This window comes from Pipistrellus kuhlii, unplaced genomic scaffold, assembly GCF_014108245.1.
Source record: "Pipistrellus kuhlii isolate mPipKuh1 unplaced genomic scaffold, mPipKuh1.p scaffold_m20_p_30, whole genome shotgun sequence".
NCBI classification, from domain to species: domain Eukaryota; kingdom Metazoa; phylum Chordata; class Mammalia; order Chiroptera; family Vespertilionidae; genus Pipistrellus; species Pipistrellus kuhlii.
The window spans coordinates 1,550,831-1,567,105 of NW_023425530.1; the positions used below are offsets into that span (position 1 = coordinate 1,550,831).

Consider the following 16,275-nt stretch of genomic DNA (forward strand, 5'->3'; position numbering starts at 1 on the left):
TCATCGACGTTTCTAACTCTCTATCCTTCTCTCTTCCTCTCTGTAAAAAATCAATAAAATATATTAAAGAAAAAAAATAGAGACTTGGGACGAAGGGCATCTTTCTCCCGCTAGCCTCTTGTACTTATTTTTTAAGCAATTAAAAGTAAAGGTAGAGCTTCCCAAAGGATGGAGAGGATGACTGCACTCGGCAAGGCCATTCTGCTGTCAGAAACTCAAACGCCCTGCGTGCCTTTCCACAGGCACCGCCTCCAGCCCCCTAGCTCTGCTGTCGGGACAAACATGAAGGGGGCGTTTCCTGGTGCCTGAAGCACGGACTCACGTCTCTGGACAAGCACAGTACAAAAGGAAGTAATGGTGGCCCACAGAGCATCCAGCCAGAAAAATGCTGTACCTTGGGTTGTGCTGTTGCCCTGGGAAAACCACCCTCCACACCCTATGCTGGATCCTGAGTGACACATCAAGACTGCGGGGACTGTCTTCACTGGGCCACTGAGGAGCAGGGCATCATCCAGCCAGGGCATGGTGCCCCTCCCTCTTTTGTGCCAAGGCGTCCAGGGCTGACTACAAAGACCGCCATGCCTTTGGCTCTGCCACCTCCTAGACCCTGCACACTCCAAAAGGCCCTCATCCCCATCCCCAGGGCTTAGAAGGAAACGCAGGCAGGTGGCAACGCTTCCGTCTGGAATCGTTTAATGAGCCTACTTCTTACACGCATAATTATAAAAGAATAAGAATTGACAAAAATATTTTCTTTCCTTAATATGTAGAGGTGGTTTGTTTCTGGGGTTCTTTTTTTTTGCCCGCCCCTGGCAGAACTCTTGGCAGGGAGGGAAAGGAAGGAGTAAATAACCCTGAGGTGGGGATGGTTCCCCTCCCAACCCAGAATCTGGTCTGTGTGGGCCAGGCAGACACGTGGCTGGAGGGACGGGGTGGGCAGCAGCCGCTGGCCAGCAGAGACCGAAGCTGACCAAGTTCAGAGCCTGACCAGGAGCTGGGGAAAGGCGGGCCCAGGAGGCTGCCTGCACCGGGTGCAGTGCTCACACCTGCTGGCCACCACTCCCAACTCTGGGCTCTGAAAGAGGCGGGGCTCACTGGGTGCTGGCTGGGCTGAACCCCGTTACTCAGCGGCAGACCCCAATTCTAGATTTCAGCACCCCTTGCTTTCTGTCTTTTAAATAATTATGAAAGCTGTCCCCAAAAACAAAACACAAGTAGGAAATGGGGCTGGTTAGGAGAAAAGGCAACCGATCGCATGCTTCCGGGCTGGGTGCAGTGTGGGCCAGGGCCCAGGAGCAGACCCACCGGCTCCGGTGCCCAGCGGAGTTCAGGCGTCCTGCTCCCAGACAACGGGGAGAGGGGATGGCTTCAGGAAGTGCCCTGTGGGTGTCAGCCACATCTCTCCATCTTGGCAACCAAGAAGCAACAGGCAAGGAACCCAGGAGCATTTTTAAAAATGATAAAAGACGTCGGGACATCAAGGCGGTGGCTCTTGGGCCTGGGCGGTCCAGCAGGGGCTGTGGTGAGGGCACTGCAGGTCCTCCCGCCTGGTCTCACTGGTGGTGGTGGTGGTGGTGGTAGTGGTGGTGGCAGCGGCGGAGAAACCACTTGTGCTCTAGGTGTGCAGCCGAGGGCCACGGCCCTCAGAGGTATTCTTGTAGAAAGTGCAGCAGCGTGACTTCATAGTGCTCGCCGGACTCAGGGCAGCGGATGCTGTGTCTCTCGTTGGGGTAGATCTGCGTGGACAGAGAAGGCAGGGCTGGTGGCACCGAGCGACCCTGCTGGCCTACTGGAGCCCCTCCCCCTTTCTGGCTCAGGGCATCACCCCTCAGGGACTGTGCGACCACCCACTCCTGCACGGCGGCAAGAGCGTGAGCCAAGCTCCCACCCCCAACAGTGTTATCTCACTTCCAGTTTCTCCTCGGGGGGGCGGCTCTAAACTTCACAGATGAGGAAGTGAGGCCCAAGGCTTACAGACCTGCCACCTATGATCACATAGGAGGGAACAACTATCCCAGCTACCTGACCAAGATTTCAGGCTCAGAGAGAAATTTGTGATTCCATCTGGGGCCTGCCTGACTTTTGCCCTGATCTCAGCTGCCTCTGGCCTACTTGTGAGAAGCATATGTGGCTGGGGGTGGGGTTGCCGAGAGGCACTCTAACAGTTCTTCACCTCCACAGACGCTCTGCCCTTGCCTTGGCCAGGTGGCTTAGTTGGTTAGAGCGCTGTCATGTACACCAAAAGGTTGTGGGTTCAATCCCTGGTCAGGGCACATACCTAGGTTATAGGTCGATCCCCAGGTGAGATGCATAAGGGAGATAACTGATCAATGTTTCTCTCTCTTTCCCACCCTTCCTGTCTCTCTAAAATCAATAAACCTACCCTTGGGTGAGGAGTAAAAAAAACCAAAAACAACTCTGCCTGCTTCCCTCCTGCCAAGTTTGACAGGACAGAGTGCATGGAGGTGTCTGGGAAGCAGAAATACATCGTGGCAGCATGTGATCAAATCTGTCCCTCTTGCCTCCAGAATTCCTCCACAACCACTGGGCTTCTTGCTCCCCACTGCTGACCCCTTTCCTGCCAGGACAACTGACTATGGCTCATGTCCTACTGGCTGGGGTGAGTCTAGCTGTGTTCCCAGCACCGGGGCAGCATGAACCCGGAGCGATCAACCCAGCACTGCTGCATCCAGGACAAATGGGCATTGGCTACAGGGAGCCCAGGGAGAGGTGGCAAGTGCAGTGAGAGGTGATGCCACCTGGATTGCCACTGCCTGGGAGGGACCCAAAGCATCCAGGAGCCACCCACCTGGAGCTGGTAAGGTTTTCCGGCTCGAATCAGCTGGGAGACGAGAAAGTTCGTGTGGAAAAAGTGCACGTTCTCATCCAGGAAGCCGTGCAGGATGAGCAGGCGGTTGGGCCTGGAAGACAAGGTGGGGTGAGGGTCTGAGGTTACCCTCCTCTCCCGCCCAGAGGCAGTCCCAGTGTCCTTCTCCAGCCCAGGGGCAGCGAGGGCAGAAGTAACAGGTAGCAGAGGGAGAGGGTTGAGGGAAGGGAAACACACTGACCTAAATGGTGGGTCAGGGAGACCTCACTTCCGGGCAAGGAGGGGAGAAGGGTGTTCTTGGCTATGCAATGGCCTGAGTTACAGGAAAGCTTTCAGGCAGTGCTGCCCGAGGCACTCTGGGATGTCGGCAGGTTACAGACCTGCCCAACCCAAAAGTCACCACCACACATGGCTATTGAAATGTGGCAAAAGTGGCCATATTTGATTTTAAAAAGTAATTTATTTGGGTGAAGTTCACATAGCCTGAAGTTAACTCATTTTAAAGCAAAATTTCAGGGGCATTTCGTGTACTCACAAGGTTGTACAACCATCACCTCTACCTAGTCCCAGAACATTCCAGCACCCCAAAGCACAACCCCACGGCCATCACCAGTCATTTCCACACCCTGGCAACCAGCAATCTGCGTCTGTCTCGAAGGATGAATGGATGATCTCAGTGGATGTGCATGAGTATGAGCTTGAGTAGATGGCACAGGTCTAGAGCAGGGGTTTCGCGTTTGGCTGCATGTTGGCCTCCCCAGGGAGCCCAGGCGGGGTTATGTAAAGGTAACCCCACCATGGAAAGCATGGGAGCCCGGCATACGTTCAGACAGAGCCACAGCTGAAAGTGGCAACACTGACGTCTTTAATCAGAGAATCAGGTGCCATTGCCAACGGCATGCCATGGGACATCTGAGCTGGTCCGATGGATCCAGTGTTTCAACCATGTGGATCTGGGTCCCAAACCACAGAGAGCCAAAACCCACAAGACAAAGGCTGTTCATGTTGCAGACCAACTGATGGGCCTCTGGTGGGCCATGTGCGTGGGTAAGGAGGGTGTCCACACATGCAGTGGTACAAACCTAGAACTTTCTTAGAGCATTCTGAGGGCAGGGCCAGGGGCCTCCCTCCCAGAGCACCCAGACACCCACCTCCTGGGAGAGCGGAGAGGAGACCGGGCTGCGGGCGGGACGTGAGGCAGAAGCAGGGAGCGGGAGGAGCGGAAGCCAGGGAGCAGTGTCAGAGGCAGGAGCGCCGGTGACTCAGAACTGCCGGGGCAGGGAGGGGCCTTACTCGTTGGGCAGCTTCTCCACGTGCAGGGCCACGGAGCCTGCCTCATAGCCAAGCTGGTTGTTCTCCGGGACGTCCATATAACGTTCCGTGTACCCTGTGTCATAGGCCATCCAGACCGTGACCGGGGCACCTGCGATGGCCACCTGAGGGCCACAGAGGATGGACGGGGCAGAGAGAGAGAGAGAGAGAGGGAGGGAGAGAGAGAGAGAGGAGAGACACATGCACATGGGTCAGGTTTCAGGAGCCCTCGTTCAACTGGCTGTCCCGGGGCCTCCCCCGGAGGACATGAGTGGGCATGCACACGGGAGGGGGGGTGGCAGGGAGGGGCCCTCAGACCGTGTCCCCCGTGGCCTGTGTGCTGTCGAGGGAGGGTGAATTGTACGGGCATCAGGGTTTAGGCCGGGATCAGCTCCTCCCTGGTCCCACTGCCTTTCTGCCTCCTCCTCCTCATCGCCGCCCCGCGGTGCCCGGACAGTGCTGCCGGCCTGGGGGTCCCTCCCCCGATGCTCTTCACACCATGCCCCACCTCTGCCCATCCGAGGCCGGGGTCCCAGGCTCAGCCTCCCACAGAGAGCTGCTGGCGGGGTTTTGTGCAGCCGGATGCCATCCTGGGGTCAGCAGTGGCGGGCAATGAGGAGGGGGGCTCGGCCCCGTGGGGCTGCTGCGGGGAGAAACAGCCACGTGGCAAAGCCCCTGCCGAGATGCCTCCCCCAAGGGCTCCAAGGGCACGGGCGGGCGCTAGTGGACAGGAGGGAGGGCGCGCGGGCAGGACCCACCTTGAACACTTGAGGCTTGTGGATCAGCCCCATGAGCGAGAGGAAGCCTCCGTAGGACCAGCCGTGGATGGCCACCCGGCTCAGGTCGATGAAGCCATACTTCTGGGCCACGAACTGCAGGCCCTCCACCTGGTCCTCAATCTCCACCTGGCCCTGGGGACGAGGCCGGGGACCTCTCAGTGGCTTCTCCCACTGCCGCCCACCTCTGCCCCTGTGAGGAGCCCTCTCCCTCTTGGATCAAAGCTCCATTCACACTGCTCTCCGGGGCTGTGGTCAGACGGGCCTGGTACCAACCCTGCCCTGCTACCTCCTGGCTGTTACTTTGAGAAAGTCACATCCTCTCTCTGGGCCTGTTTCCCCACCCCAAAACGAGGGTGTTAACCTGAATAGGACCCATTTACAGTGGACATGAGGGTAACATGAGGGTAGTGTCCTACCATCAGAGGTATGGCGCATGCTAGGGCTCAATGAATAGTTGGTGTCAACATCTTCACCACCACCATCATCATCACCATCACCACAATCACTACTGCCACCATCATCATCTTCACCATCACTACCACCACCATCATCATCGTATCATCAACACAGCCTTCACCATCATCATCACATCCATCATCACCATATCCTCATCACTGTCACCGCCATCACTGTGAGCACCACTTCCGCAGCCACCAGTCCCTGTCCAGCCCAGCCCCTGGCACCTCCTGCCGCCGTGTCTGGCAACAGGTGGGATGGGTTATACCTGTGCCCCCATGACACAAAACTCTGCTGAGCAGCAAAGCAGATGTCTCCTTGGTTCCAAAAGGCCACTCTGCTTATGACGGTCCTTGAAGGAGGTGACCCGGAGCCGCCCAAACCCTGAGCCAACCAAACCCAGACCTCCCTTTGCCGCGCAGGAAGGGCCCGGAGGGACTGGGAAGAAAAGTTACCATTCGGTTTTTCAGGGCCCCTTCAAACCGAAGACCTCGCTGACAGGAGCCCCTGCCATCGATCACAACCACGGCGTAGCCCAGGGACGCCAGCGTGTTGAGCCGCAGATACTTGATTCCCTTGAAGGAGTTATTGACCAGCTGCACCTGCAGGGGAAGGCGGAGCGAGGACATGGGGCTTTGGGCAAGTGGTAAGCAATCCAGTGTGAGATGTGAGCCAGAATGGGCCAGATGGCCCTGATGCCAGAGGGGGCCTTCCAGCCTAGTGAGGACCCTGCACTTTGCTGTAAAGACTATGAATGGCCTGGAAGGTTCTGGACGTGGGCGAGTGGAAAGGGAAAGAGGCCCATGCTGCACCAAGCCTCATCCTGCAGCGTGCTACAGAGAGAAAAGCCCTACCAAGCTCTCCTCTCAGCTACGCCCTCCGTGGTACCTTCTATTCTTGCTTTAGCCATGTTCTGCCTCTTTTCTACCCTCGGTTCTCTCTAGAAAGCAGACACAAATGCTGGTGGGGGAATGGCTGGTGTGGCAGCAGTTGCTTTCTCTGAGGAACCTGACTTAAACCAGCTCCTCACTTCGGCACTGTCACTACTCGAGGCCTTATTCTGTGTGTGTGAGGCGGGGAGGGGTGCGTGGTGGGCGCTGGAGCGTGTAGACTGGCTTCCACTCCTCGATGCCAGGAGTGCTTTCCTGAGTTGTGGTAACTGCACGTGTCCCCAGATACCATCCCGTGTCCCTGAAGGACAGGACTCCACCAAGTGAGAGCCACTGCCTTCGATGTCCGCTTCTCCGAGAACCGGGCCCGGGGCCACCTCTGTCCCCACGCTGGTGGCCATGGTGAGAGGGGTCACTGCTGGGCAGGCGGCCCGAAGGAACACAAGATGAGGGGGGCTCCCCAAAGGGACAAGGGAGCATCAGCGGGGGGGTGGTGGTGGTGGTGGTGGTGGTGTGGTCATAAGGTGCACAGAAAGCCAGAGGCAGAAGCTTGAGGGACCCCGGAACCTTGTGTAGTCAGAGGGGCACTCCAGTCCTGGCATGGAGGGAGGGAGTGCGGGGAACAGGGCCAGCACCCACCTGGGGGCCTCCGTACACGAAGAGGACAGTGGGGTGCTTCTTTCCGGGCTGCACAGCGTGCGGCTTGTAGATCATGCCGTAGAGCCGCACATCGGACCGCGTGTGGAAGTCAAAGATTTCCGGGGGCACATAATCGGGGGGGCAGCCTGCAGACAGAGAAGCCCAGAGCCAGCTGACACCCACACTCCACTGCCTGGCCTCCCCCGCCGAGGGTGAGCTGGAGGCACCCCGTCCTCTGCTTTTCTAAGGTTTTTTAAATCGGAGGGCCGGGAGTGACTGCACTCTGAGGGCGTGCACACGCGTGCCGGGCTGCAGCCTGGCCCAGAGGCGGCTCCAGCAGCCCCTGACGCTAGCTCACTCCCCGAGGAAGGTGGCAGCATTTCTGGGGTTTGACAGACAATTTCATGGTCTGTTCCTCTCAAATTTTTATAATTGCTTTCATTTTTGCAAAGCAGCACTGGTGTTTGGATCATGATGGTGAAGAGAGTCTCTAGGATGATTTTATTCAGGTAAACAGGCTGCAGATTTGCAAGTTAAATAAGGTGCCCTGGCTGGTGTGGCTCAGCTGACTGAGCATCGTCCTGTGTACTGAAAGGTCGCCGTTCGAATTCCTGGTCAGTGCACGTACCCAGGTTGCAGGTTCGATCCCCAATTGGACTGTGGAGTATGTATAGAAGGCAACTGATCAATGTTTCTCTTCCCAACCCCTCTACTTCCTTCCTCTCTGTCTAAAACCAATAAGAAAATACCTTTTAAAAGTTAAATAAGTAAGTGGTAATGTAGGCCCGGAGTTGTGGAACGTTCACTGGGAAGGGGTGGAGAGTATTTTCGGCTTTAGGTGCCGAGGAGGCTTTCCATGTCTCTGTCGTAACAATGAAGCTTTGCTGATGTGGCCCTGAGGTGGGATTTGGCTACAGCTGGCCAACTGCTCACAGAGGTTGTCTGCAAACATGGCAAGATCAGCAGTTTTGGAAAACAGTACCCTAGTCCTCCTGCCTGCAGGTCCAGGGCTGGGTATCAGGACAGCCAGTTCCCGTCGCTGCTCCCCTGCTGCTGTGCAAGACCCTTCCTCATCTGTGACCCCGGGGCCGAGGGTCCTGCTCCGTCACGTCCTGTGGTGGTGACGTGCAGAGCCATGGCCTGAGCTGTTAGGTGGAGAGGCCCTGTAGCACATAAAATGCTTTACGAACGCCAGGGCTTCTTCCCAGAACATCGGGAAATCTAGCAAGTGGCAGGTCTGGGTCAGAGAAGGGCGTCCTTCATAGGGAGAGATTCTTGTGTGTTTGGAAGGGTTTGATTTTCATCCTAAAAATAGACATTGCATCACTTTGCAGATGAAGGAACATTTTGGGGAGACAAGCTGACTTGCCCTTGGTTCTGCAGCCAGAACTGGAACCTGGGGTCACCCCCGGAGCGGGAGGGCCGCCCTCCTGGCTCTGGGGCGGACTGACAGCTGCCTCCTGTGTCCCGAGGCTCCGCCCGCGCCTGACCTCCAGGTCTTCTCCTACAGAGGCTTCCGAGCATCTGCTCTGCGCCCTGGAGCCGCTGCCCCTGAGGACAAGGATGCCTCAGGGACCTGCTGGCAGGAAGTCAGCCCCTGAACTGAGTCTGCTTTGTGGGGTGCAGGCCTTAACTGCAGCACAGAAATGACTGTCCCAGGGGCAGAGCCTACAGGACAGCAGGGGCCAGTGGTCATGTTCAAGAGGAGCTCTCAGGGCTGCCGAGAGGCTGGGCGCTGGGGAGGCCTAGCAGGCAGGGCTCCAGGCTGCTCACTGCCTCACACCCTCCAGGACAGCCTCCTCTCACCAGTGTTATTTGATGGGACCCCAGTCCATTTTATAGACGGGCAAGCTGAGGTTCCCAAGGGGAAAGTCTGGGTCAAATCCCAGAGGATCTGGGGCTACTTACTGGCTGCCTCCATCATGCTGGCCCAGAACTGAGGCTGCTTGTGTAGAGGGTCATCGTCGGGGCCGGTCAGCTTGTAGACATGCACGCAGGGTGGTGTGCTCACGCTGCTGTAGTGGCTGATGAACATGTCGAAATTCTGTGGGTAGGACGGGAGCACTGAGCACCTCTCCCCACCCCCCAATTCTGCACCCTTTGTCTCGTCACTGGCCAACCTTCACTGATACTGACTTACCCGGTGTAACTGCTCATTAAACCTCAAAACTCCACCCATTTTGGGTGGCTACTATTATTGTTACCCCAATTTTCAGATAAGCGAACTGCAGCCCAGAGAACTCTGTCCCCTGGCCAGGGGTCCCAGGTGGTTAGACTCAGATCCTTCCTATACCATCCCTCTGGTTCTACAGTCAGCAAACTGCTACCAAGTGTTTGCCTTGGATGGGGAGTGGCCCTGTGCTTGGCTGCTGCCTGATGTTCTAGAATGTTCTGAGAGGCTAAGGCGGGTACAGAGACAGTTCCATCAAGTGCATCCGGACTCAGGGGAGTGCCCACCTGGCTCATGGAGCAGCTGTGGGAGAAGCCGGGCGTGGTGAGGCGCACAATCTCCCCGGCCGACTCGTAGCTGACCACGTAGAGGTGGTGCTCCAGGGGCGTGTCCTTCGTGCCCTGGAAGTACACCAGCTTCGTCTCCTCGTTGACCCAGATCTGTGGGGACACAGGGGCTCCATGGAGGGGGCCCAACGCTTCCCAGGTCTCCCTACCCTCACAGCGAAGGCCCAGTGTTCGGTGAGCAGGGGACCTGTTATCCCTAAGTTGGCCGGAGAAGAGTCTGGAAGAGATGCACTTCTCAGACCCTGTGGGGCGGGAACAGATCTTGATGATGTAGCTGGGCTGGCTGCACATCCAGGGGCAACTTAGAATCAGAACCCTGGACAGTTACTCTGGGCATGCCCAGAGGCTCCCACAGAGGCTGAGGGAGGGGCCATCCTGGGCCCAAGGGCCTGCCAGCCCCAGGCCCTGGTCGCCGGTGGGGTCTGCCCACCTCTGTGACTCAGATGCGCAGGGTGAAGAGGTAGCACTCCCTGCCCCATCAATATCCCCGTGGGGTTCTTAGGCGACGTCCTCAGGAGAGGGAAAACCCTGCTCTGGGGATAGGAACAGGCACTGCTTCTCTGGGGCCAACCTGGCAACATGGAGGCCAAACAAAAAAGTGTGTCCTCTGACCTGGCGATGAGACCTCTGGGAACTGTTCCTGAGGACATCACCCAGTAGGGGATTTCAAAATGGAGGGACAAAGATGCTCAAAGTGCTCTTAAGGCTAAAAAAAGGTGACAATTGCAGTGTCCAAAAAGGTGGAATTATTCCCATAACTATGGCACAATTCTCGTGTCCACAAAGAAAATGTACTTTCTAAAAATCCTCTAGAAATCCCCTAAAATGATGTGCGCCAACAGGGAAGGCCCGCAGGGTTTTCCCCGTGGTCCCCGCCAAGCAGGGGCAGAGGCTGCAGACGCAGGGTGAGGGCGGAAGGGGATTCCGATGTGCGTCTTATCTAGAACGATTCAGTTACTGTAACAAACACTGGTGTTCACTGTTACCAAACGTTTTAATACAGGTTTTCTAGAAATAGAGGTCGTCCTTGGCAAACAAACAAACGGGAAATCGCGTTCTCCAGGCGAGGGAGCCACATCTTTCCAGAGGGAGCGCAGAAAGAGGCCGGGGCACACGATCTCAGGCAGAGATGTTAGAGGGTCACTAGCTCCTTTTGTTTTTTACTTTCTGGTAAAGAGATAAGGCAAGGCCTGGAATGTTCAGTGACAGAGAAAGGGATGATGCGGGCTTATGTGTGAGCCAAACCCCTGTATGCCAAGGGCTTCAAAGTACTTTAAAGCAGGGTCCTCACCGGCGTGGTGCTGCCCCGGGGGACACTGGCTATGTCTGGGGACAGCTGTGGTTGTCACAACTGGGAGAGCTGGTGGGAGCCAGGGAGGCTGCTCAACCCTGCAGTGCCCAGGACGACCCCACAGAGAATCATCTGGCCTCGAAGTCAGCAATAACAAGGGAGAGACCAGCTGTCAAGATGAAAGAATTAGAGCTACTAGATGGTCCCACTTCACAAATGGGGAAATGGAGTCTTAGTACCCAGCTACTCCTGGGGGGCAGGGCTAGCTAAGAGCTGGGGTTGGGGGAAAGGGAGGGGGAACACCTCCAGCAAAACTGACTGCAACCAGGCACAGCCACTAAGAATAAGTGACTGTCCTTTAACCTCTGGGTGCCCAACTTTCTGGCCCCCTTGCCTCGTGTAAAGATGACGATGTAAAATCTGATCGAGTTGGGACTGTGCTCCCTGGTTTTACAACTTCTTTCCCAACAATCTGCAGTGATGGCTTCACAAGTCGGTGACAGGGCTTTCTGTCAGGTGTGGCTCTGCTGTAACCAACACGGTTCCCTACGGAGCCTGGATCTGCCTGTCACCGCTGGCTACTCCAGTGTCTACTGACTGCTACTTCTCACCATATGAAGAGCACTGTGAGGAACACACGTGTGCTACCATGTCTGTCTTTGGTCCATGAGGCATTTATGCTGGTGTGAAGTAGGGACCAGGAAATCTGACTAAGGGGACCCTTTGTGAAATCTGGGATTTCGTAGACCTGGACCCTGTGAAGATGCTGTAGCCAGAGGCAAAGTCGCGCTGTGTCTTTAAGAGGTGTGCTTGGGGGGATAGAACATACGCCTCTGGTCTTCCCTGTGGTTACATCCTTTGCTCCTGACTCTCCCCTCTGGCAAGCGTGGGGCTGGGCCCTGGTTGGAAGCTGCAAGACGATCCCACAGTGGACACCCCAAGTGTCCCACAAACTGTCTTCCAGGGTTGAGTGGTTTCATGGAGTGAAAGGAGGATAAAAGAAAGCTCCCTGTGGCCCTGAGAATGTGCTCAGAAGGGGCCCTGATCCTGGACCCAGTGTGCCTCCAGCCTTGGCCTTGGGCACGCTGGGGCTGTGGAGGGGGCAGGGCAGGAGTGAGGGGTAGTCAGGTGGGGGCAGGGAGCCACAAGCACAAGAGGTCTCGAGAGGGACCAGAAGTGTGCGTCTCTGAGCCTGTGCATGTACAAGTGTGCATGGAGACGCTGGTACCTTAGAGCCATGCCTGGCCAAAACCTCCCATTCACCGCTGGTCAGCGCGATCTCCTCCTTGACAGGGCACTTAAATTCATCTGGAAGGAAGGAAAGGAAAAGAGGTGAAGCTGTGATGGGGACACAAAGCACAGAGACCCACCTGCACCACAGCAGACTTACACTGTCCAGACCAGCCCCACCAATGGCCAAATGCCGGTCTACAGTGTCTGCATCCCAGGCCAGCCTTGCTCCTCCTCAATTCTCCAGCCACCCGAGGCTTCCCGCTGAGGCACGGACTCTGGCGCAGTTGGCTGGTCGCCCCGTCTCACTCCAACCCATCTGAGCCCTATGCCCCGCTCTCGCTCCTGAGTCTTCTTGGCTATCCAAATTCAAGCCCATGTTTTTCTTGGCCCAGAGGCCCTGCCAAGCATGCCTGCTGGGCCTCTCCAGCAGGACTGTCCTCTGTGAAAGCACATGTCACACCGATACTTCAGTGCCAGCGCCATCACTGTCCTGCTGCTTGTGCATTCCAACAGGCTACCGGCCTCCCTCGACTGTACAGGACGCCTGGAGGTTGTCTTTAAAGAACTCATTCCTCCTGATCTAAAGCGAATGAGGTCACGTCCTCTCCTCTGTCCAACGGCCATCGAGCAGGCGGAAGACATGTGACAGAGTGTGAGATGGGCCTGCAGCGGAGGCACACACAGGGCATGGGAAACCGGGCGTGCCCAAGTCAGAAGCAGGGCTCCCGAGAGGCACCTGTTTTGAGCTCCGCTCTACCACTTGCTTTGAGCTCCGCTCTACCTTTGAGCTCAGCTGGCCCATTTCAAGAGGCAGAAATGAGGACTTTTCAAGTGACACTTCCCGCAACCAGGTGGGGTCAGTAAGCCAAAAAGCAGCAACACCAATGAGCTAAAGTAAACTCCGTGGAGGTGGCTCGGGCGGCATGTGGGGCCGCATCAAACCCCGAGTGACAGTGCCTGAGACAGCAGTCACTCCTCAGTCCCAGCCTTACCCAACCCCTCAGAACTTGTGGCTTTGCCTCTTGACACTCGGGCCCCCCTCGGCTCCTGGCACCCTGAGCACATCCTCACTCGGGTCTCTGTCCCCTGTGCAGGTGGCTGCTTGAGGCTCATCTGCAGGCTCTACCTCTAAACTGTAGGGCAATCCTGGCGGAGGCAGCCACACACTGGGTGACACCTGGGAGCATCTATGGTCACCACACTGGGGGAGTGGGTGGGGGTCAGGGTGATGTGGAACTCCCCCCATGCCCAGGACGACCATGCAGAAAATGACCCGGCCCTGAGGTCAGCAGTGCCCACAGGAGAGACCCTGCTCCAAGCTGAGGAGCTGGGCTGACCTTGCAGGCCACACGGCTTCCCCACCCAGGCTCGGCCCTGAGGCACTCTGTCCTGTCCAGGGGCTGGGATGCCATCCAAGTGTGAGGACGGCCACGCTCCCATCACAATACGTTCTCTCCCCAGAACTCCGAGCACACGAACCTGCCCATGCAGCATTCCCACTACTGAGCTCTTCACCTTGGATTCGTCCAAAACCCACCTCTGGATTGTTCTCTCCTAAAACTGTCCCTTTCAGAGTCTTTCCATCTCAGAATAGACCTGTGACGGAACAAATGGTGTCTGAGCCAGCCTCTCGCTCTCAGGCTCTACATCCAATCCACAGGCAAACCATGTCAGCTAGTGGTCAAGGTGCAGAGTGCATCGAATCACTGGGTCAGCCCAGCCCCAGTGCCTGACCCCTGTTCCTGTCCCTCTCCTCACCCCTCAGGCTACGTTCCACACGACAACCTCAGGAATAATTTAAACTGGTGGAAGACCAATGTAAATGCCCCAGTTCTCTCCAAGACTCACAAGGCCCTACACGACCTGCCCCACCCTTCTCTCCCCTCACTCACTCTGCTCCAGTCACACAGGCTTCCTTGCTGTTCCCTTAACATGCAGACATGGTCCTGCCCCAGGACCTTTGTATGGGCTGCTCATAGGCCTGGAGCTCTGTGTGGCTGCCTCTGCCATTTTTACCCCATCCTCCGGGTCCCTGCTCCACGGCACATTATCCAGAGACGTTCTCCTAACCACCAGTTCTGGAAGGAAAGCCCCTCATGCTCATCACTCCCGGGACAGCATCCTTCATGGTTTTTGGGTTACTACTTAACTCCACCATCGTGGCACAAAAACAGCCGCAGAGGACATATAAGCGACTGGGTGTGACCATGTGTCAAAAAAACTTTACAGAAATAGGCAGAGGGGCTGGGATTGACCTACAGCTATAGTTTGCCGACCCCTGGTGTAAGAAGGGCCTGGCACCTGGCAGGCGCTCAATAACCACTGCTGACTGAATGAATGAACAGGCAGCTACGGTAACCCCTGCGGGGTGTGAATGACGGACAGCAAAGGCTAAGTCTCGCCCGTGGGCGGCTTAGTCACAGGGTGGGATCAGTGAACAAAGGAGCACTGAACCTCAGCCGGCAGCCTCGATGAGCAATGGGTTAGTCAGGCTTGCTCACCTTCCCCGGGGCTGAAGGGCTCGCTCCAGTCGTACCCACGGGGCTGCAGCACGGTGGTGACCTTGTACAAGTGGCAGAAGCCGGTCTTGCTTTCGTTGGCGCGGATGAAGCAGAGCTCGTCCTCCCCCTCTGATTGGGGGAAGGGGTAGAAGATGTCATGAACCTGCCCGGGCAGAAGAGGGAAGACACTCGGGTGAGCGCACACTCTGCCGAGGAAGGCGAGGCCAAGCCCAGCCCGTGGACTCTCCCTCCCTGGCCGGGGGAGGCCGGCCCGAGCTCACTCCTCCACGTGGGGACCCGGGATGCACGCCCAGCCCCTCCCCGCCCTTACGTTGATCCACACGTTGGTGACCTCCTCGTACACCACGTACGGCTGGACGTTACTGGGCACAGCTCTGGCGAAGGCCTCCCGCTGCTCCTCACTCTCGGTGGTGGGGATGAACAGGGCTGGCGGCAGGAGGACGAGCTGGAGCTGCTGCTGGGGCCGATCCAGGAGCATGGCCCAGGCGCTGAGAGGGCGAAAGAGAAGCCAGGGGCCTCAGGGGCCAGCAGACAGAAACTGGTGACTGGCGCCCCCTTTTGTCAACGTTGCCGATACCCAACCAAGTAATCCAGGGACTCACGGTGTCCTGGCTGGAATGCATGCTCCAGAGGGCTGACAGCACTCCACAACCTGACTTCCGGAAACGTCTTACATCATTAAACCAAAGAGCAGTAATTTCTGTCAAATCCTCACCTACACACACCATCCTTGATTTCATACTTGGCTGTAACGTGACTATTTTTAACGTAAATGTATTTTAAATGGGGACCTATCAGTACTGTAAGTGGAAAGGCAACATCTCAAAATAAACAGGAAGCAACTAAAACCAAATGAAAGAGCAATTTCAGCCCAGCTGGCGTGGCTCAGTGGTTGAACCAGGAGGTTAGTTCCATTCCCGGTCAGGGCCCATGCCCAGGTTGTAGGCTCGATCCCTAGTGTGGGGCCTGCAGGAGGCAGCTGATCAATGATTCTTTTTCATCACTCATGTTTCTATCTCTCCCTCTCCTTTGCTCTCTGAAATCAATAAAATAAAGTAAAAATTTTAAATACATATAGATATTAAAAAAGAGCAACATCATAGGGATGGGAGGTTCCAGCGAGAGCCTGTGGTCTGAGTCTAGCTGTTTCTGTCATGAAGGGAGTCTGGGAAGTGTTTGGAGCGAGGGATGCACACCCTTTCTGTAAAGGGGCCAGTGAGTATTTCAATTCTGTGGGCCACAGGCGTCCTTCACAACTACTCAACCCTGCTCCTGTCATCTGAAAGCAACCACAGACAAGCTGTAGAGAATGAGTGTGGCCCTGTGCCAATAAAACTTTATTTACACACACTGAATTGTGGGTTTCATATCACTCTCATGTATGATATATTATTCTTTAGACACTCCCCCCCGCACCCCCCTCCCAAATCATTTAAAATCATAAAAACCATTCTTGGCTCCTGGGCCTCACAAAAAAACAACAACACGTGGGTGGTGAGGACTTGGCCCCGGGGCCATGCTTTAGGACCTGGTTAGAGATGTTTGTCTACGATCTGAGCAGAAGGGCTAGGAAGCCAGTGAAATGCTTCTTTTTCCACCCCCTTAAATATATTTTATTGATTTTTTTACAGAGAGGAAGGGAGAGGGATAGAAAGTTAGAAACATCGATGAGAAACATCGACCAGCTGCCTCCTGCACATACCCCACTGGGGATGTGTCTGCAACCAAGGTACATGCCCTTGTCCGGAAACGAACCCGGGACCCTTCAGTCCGTAGGCCGATGCCCTATCTACTGAGCCAAACCGGTTTC

The 16,275-nt window shown here is 56.2% G+C and overlaps 1 protein-coding gene across 8 annotated transcripts in view; it reads right to left on the reverse strand.

The window, feature by feature from the left end:
• Positions 1–676: 676 nt before the first annotated feature.
• DPP9 (dipeptidyl peptidase 9) overlaps positions 677–16,275 on the reverse strand; it is a 35,478-nt gene continuing 19,879 nt past the window's right edge. For 6 of the 8 annotated variants that reach the window (XM_036459877.2, XM_036459875.2, XM_036459876.2 and 3 more), the window contains 11 exons: positions 14,776–14,953; positions 14,445–14,607; positions 11,939–12,018; positions 9,360–9,512; positions 8,811–8,946; positions 6,903–7,048; positions 5,829–5,975; positions 4,897–5,049; positions 4,121–4,263; positions 2,810–2,921; positions 677–1,736 (listed from right to left, as the gene is read on the reverse strand). In XM_036459877.2, coding sequence (XP_036315770.1) covers positions 1,644–1,736; positions 2,810–2,921; positions 4,121–4,263; positions 4,897–5,049; positions 5,829–5,975; positions 6,903–7,048; positions 8,811–8,946; positions 9,360–9,512; positions 11,939–12,018; positions 14,445–14,607; positions 14,776–14,953 — 1,504 coding nt within the window. In that variant the 3' untranslated portion in view covers positions 677–1,643. Of the gene's footprint in view, positions 1,737–2,809; positions 2,922–4,120; positions 4,264–4,646; positions 4,782–4,896; positions 5,050–5,828; positions 5,976–6,902; positions 7,049–8,810; positions 8,947–9,359; positions 9,513–11,938; positions 12,019–14,444; positions 14,608–14,775; positions 14,954–16,275 lie in introns of those variants that run through there. The other 2 variants (XM_045589105.1, XM_045589104.1) reach the window with 2 other exon arrangements.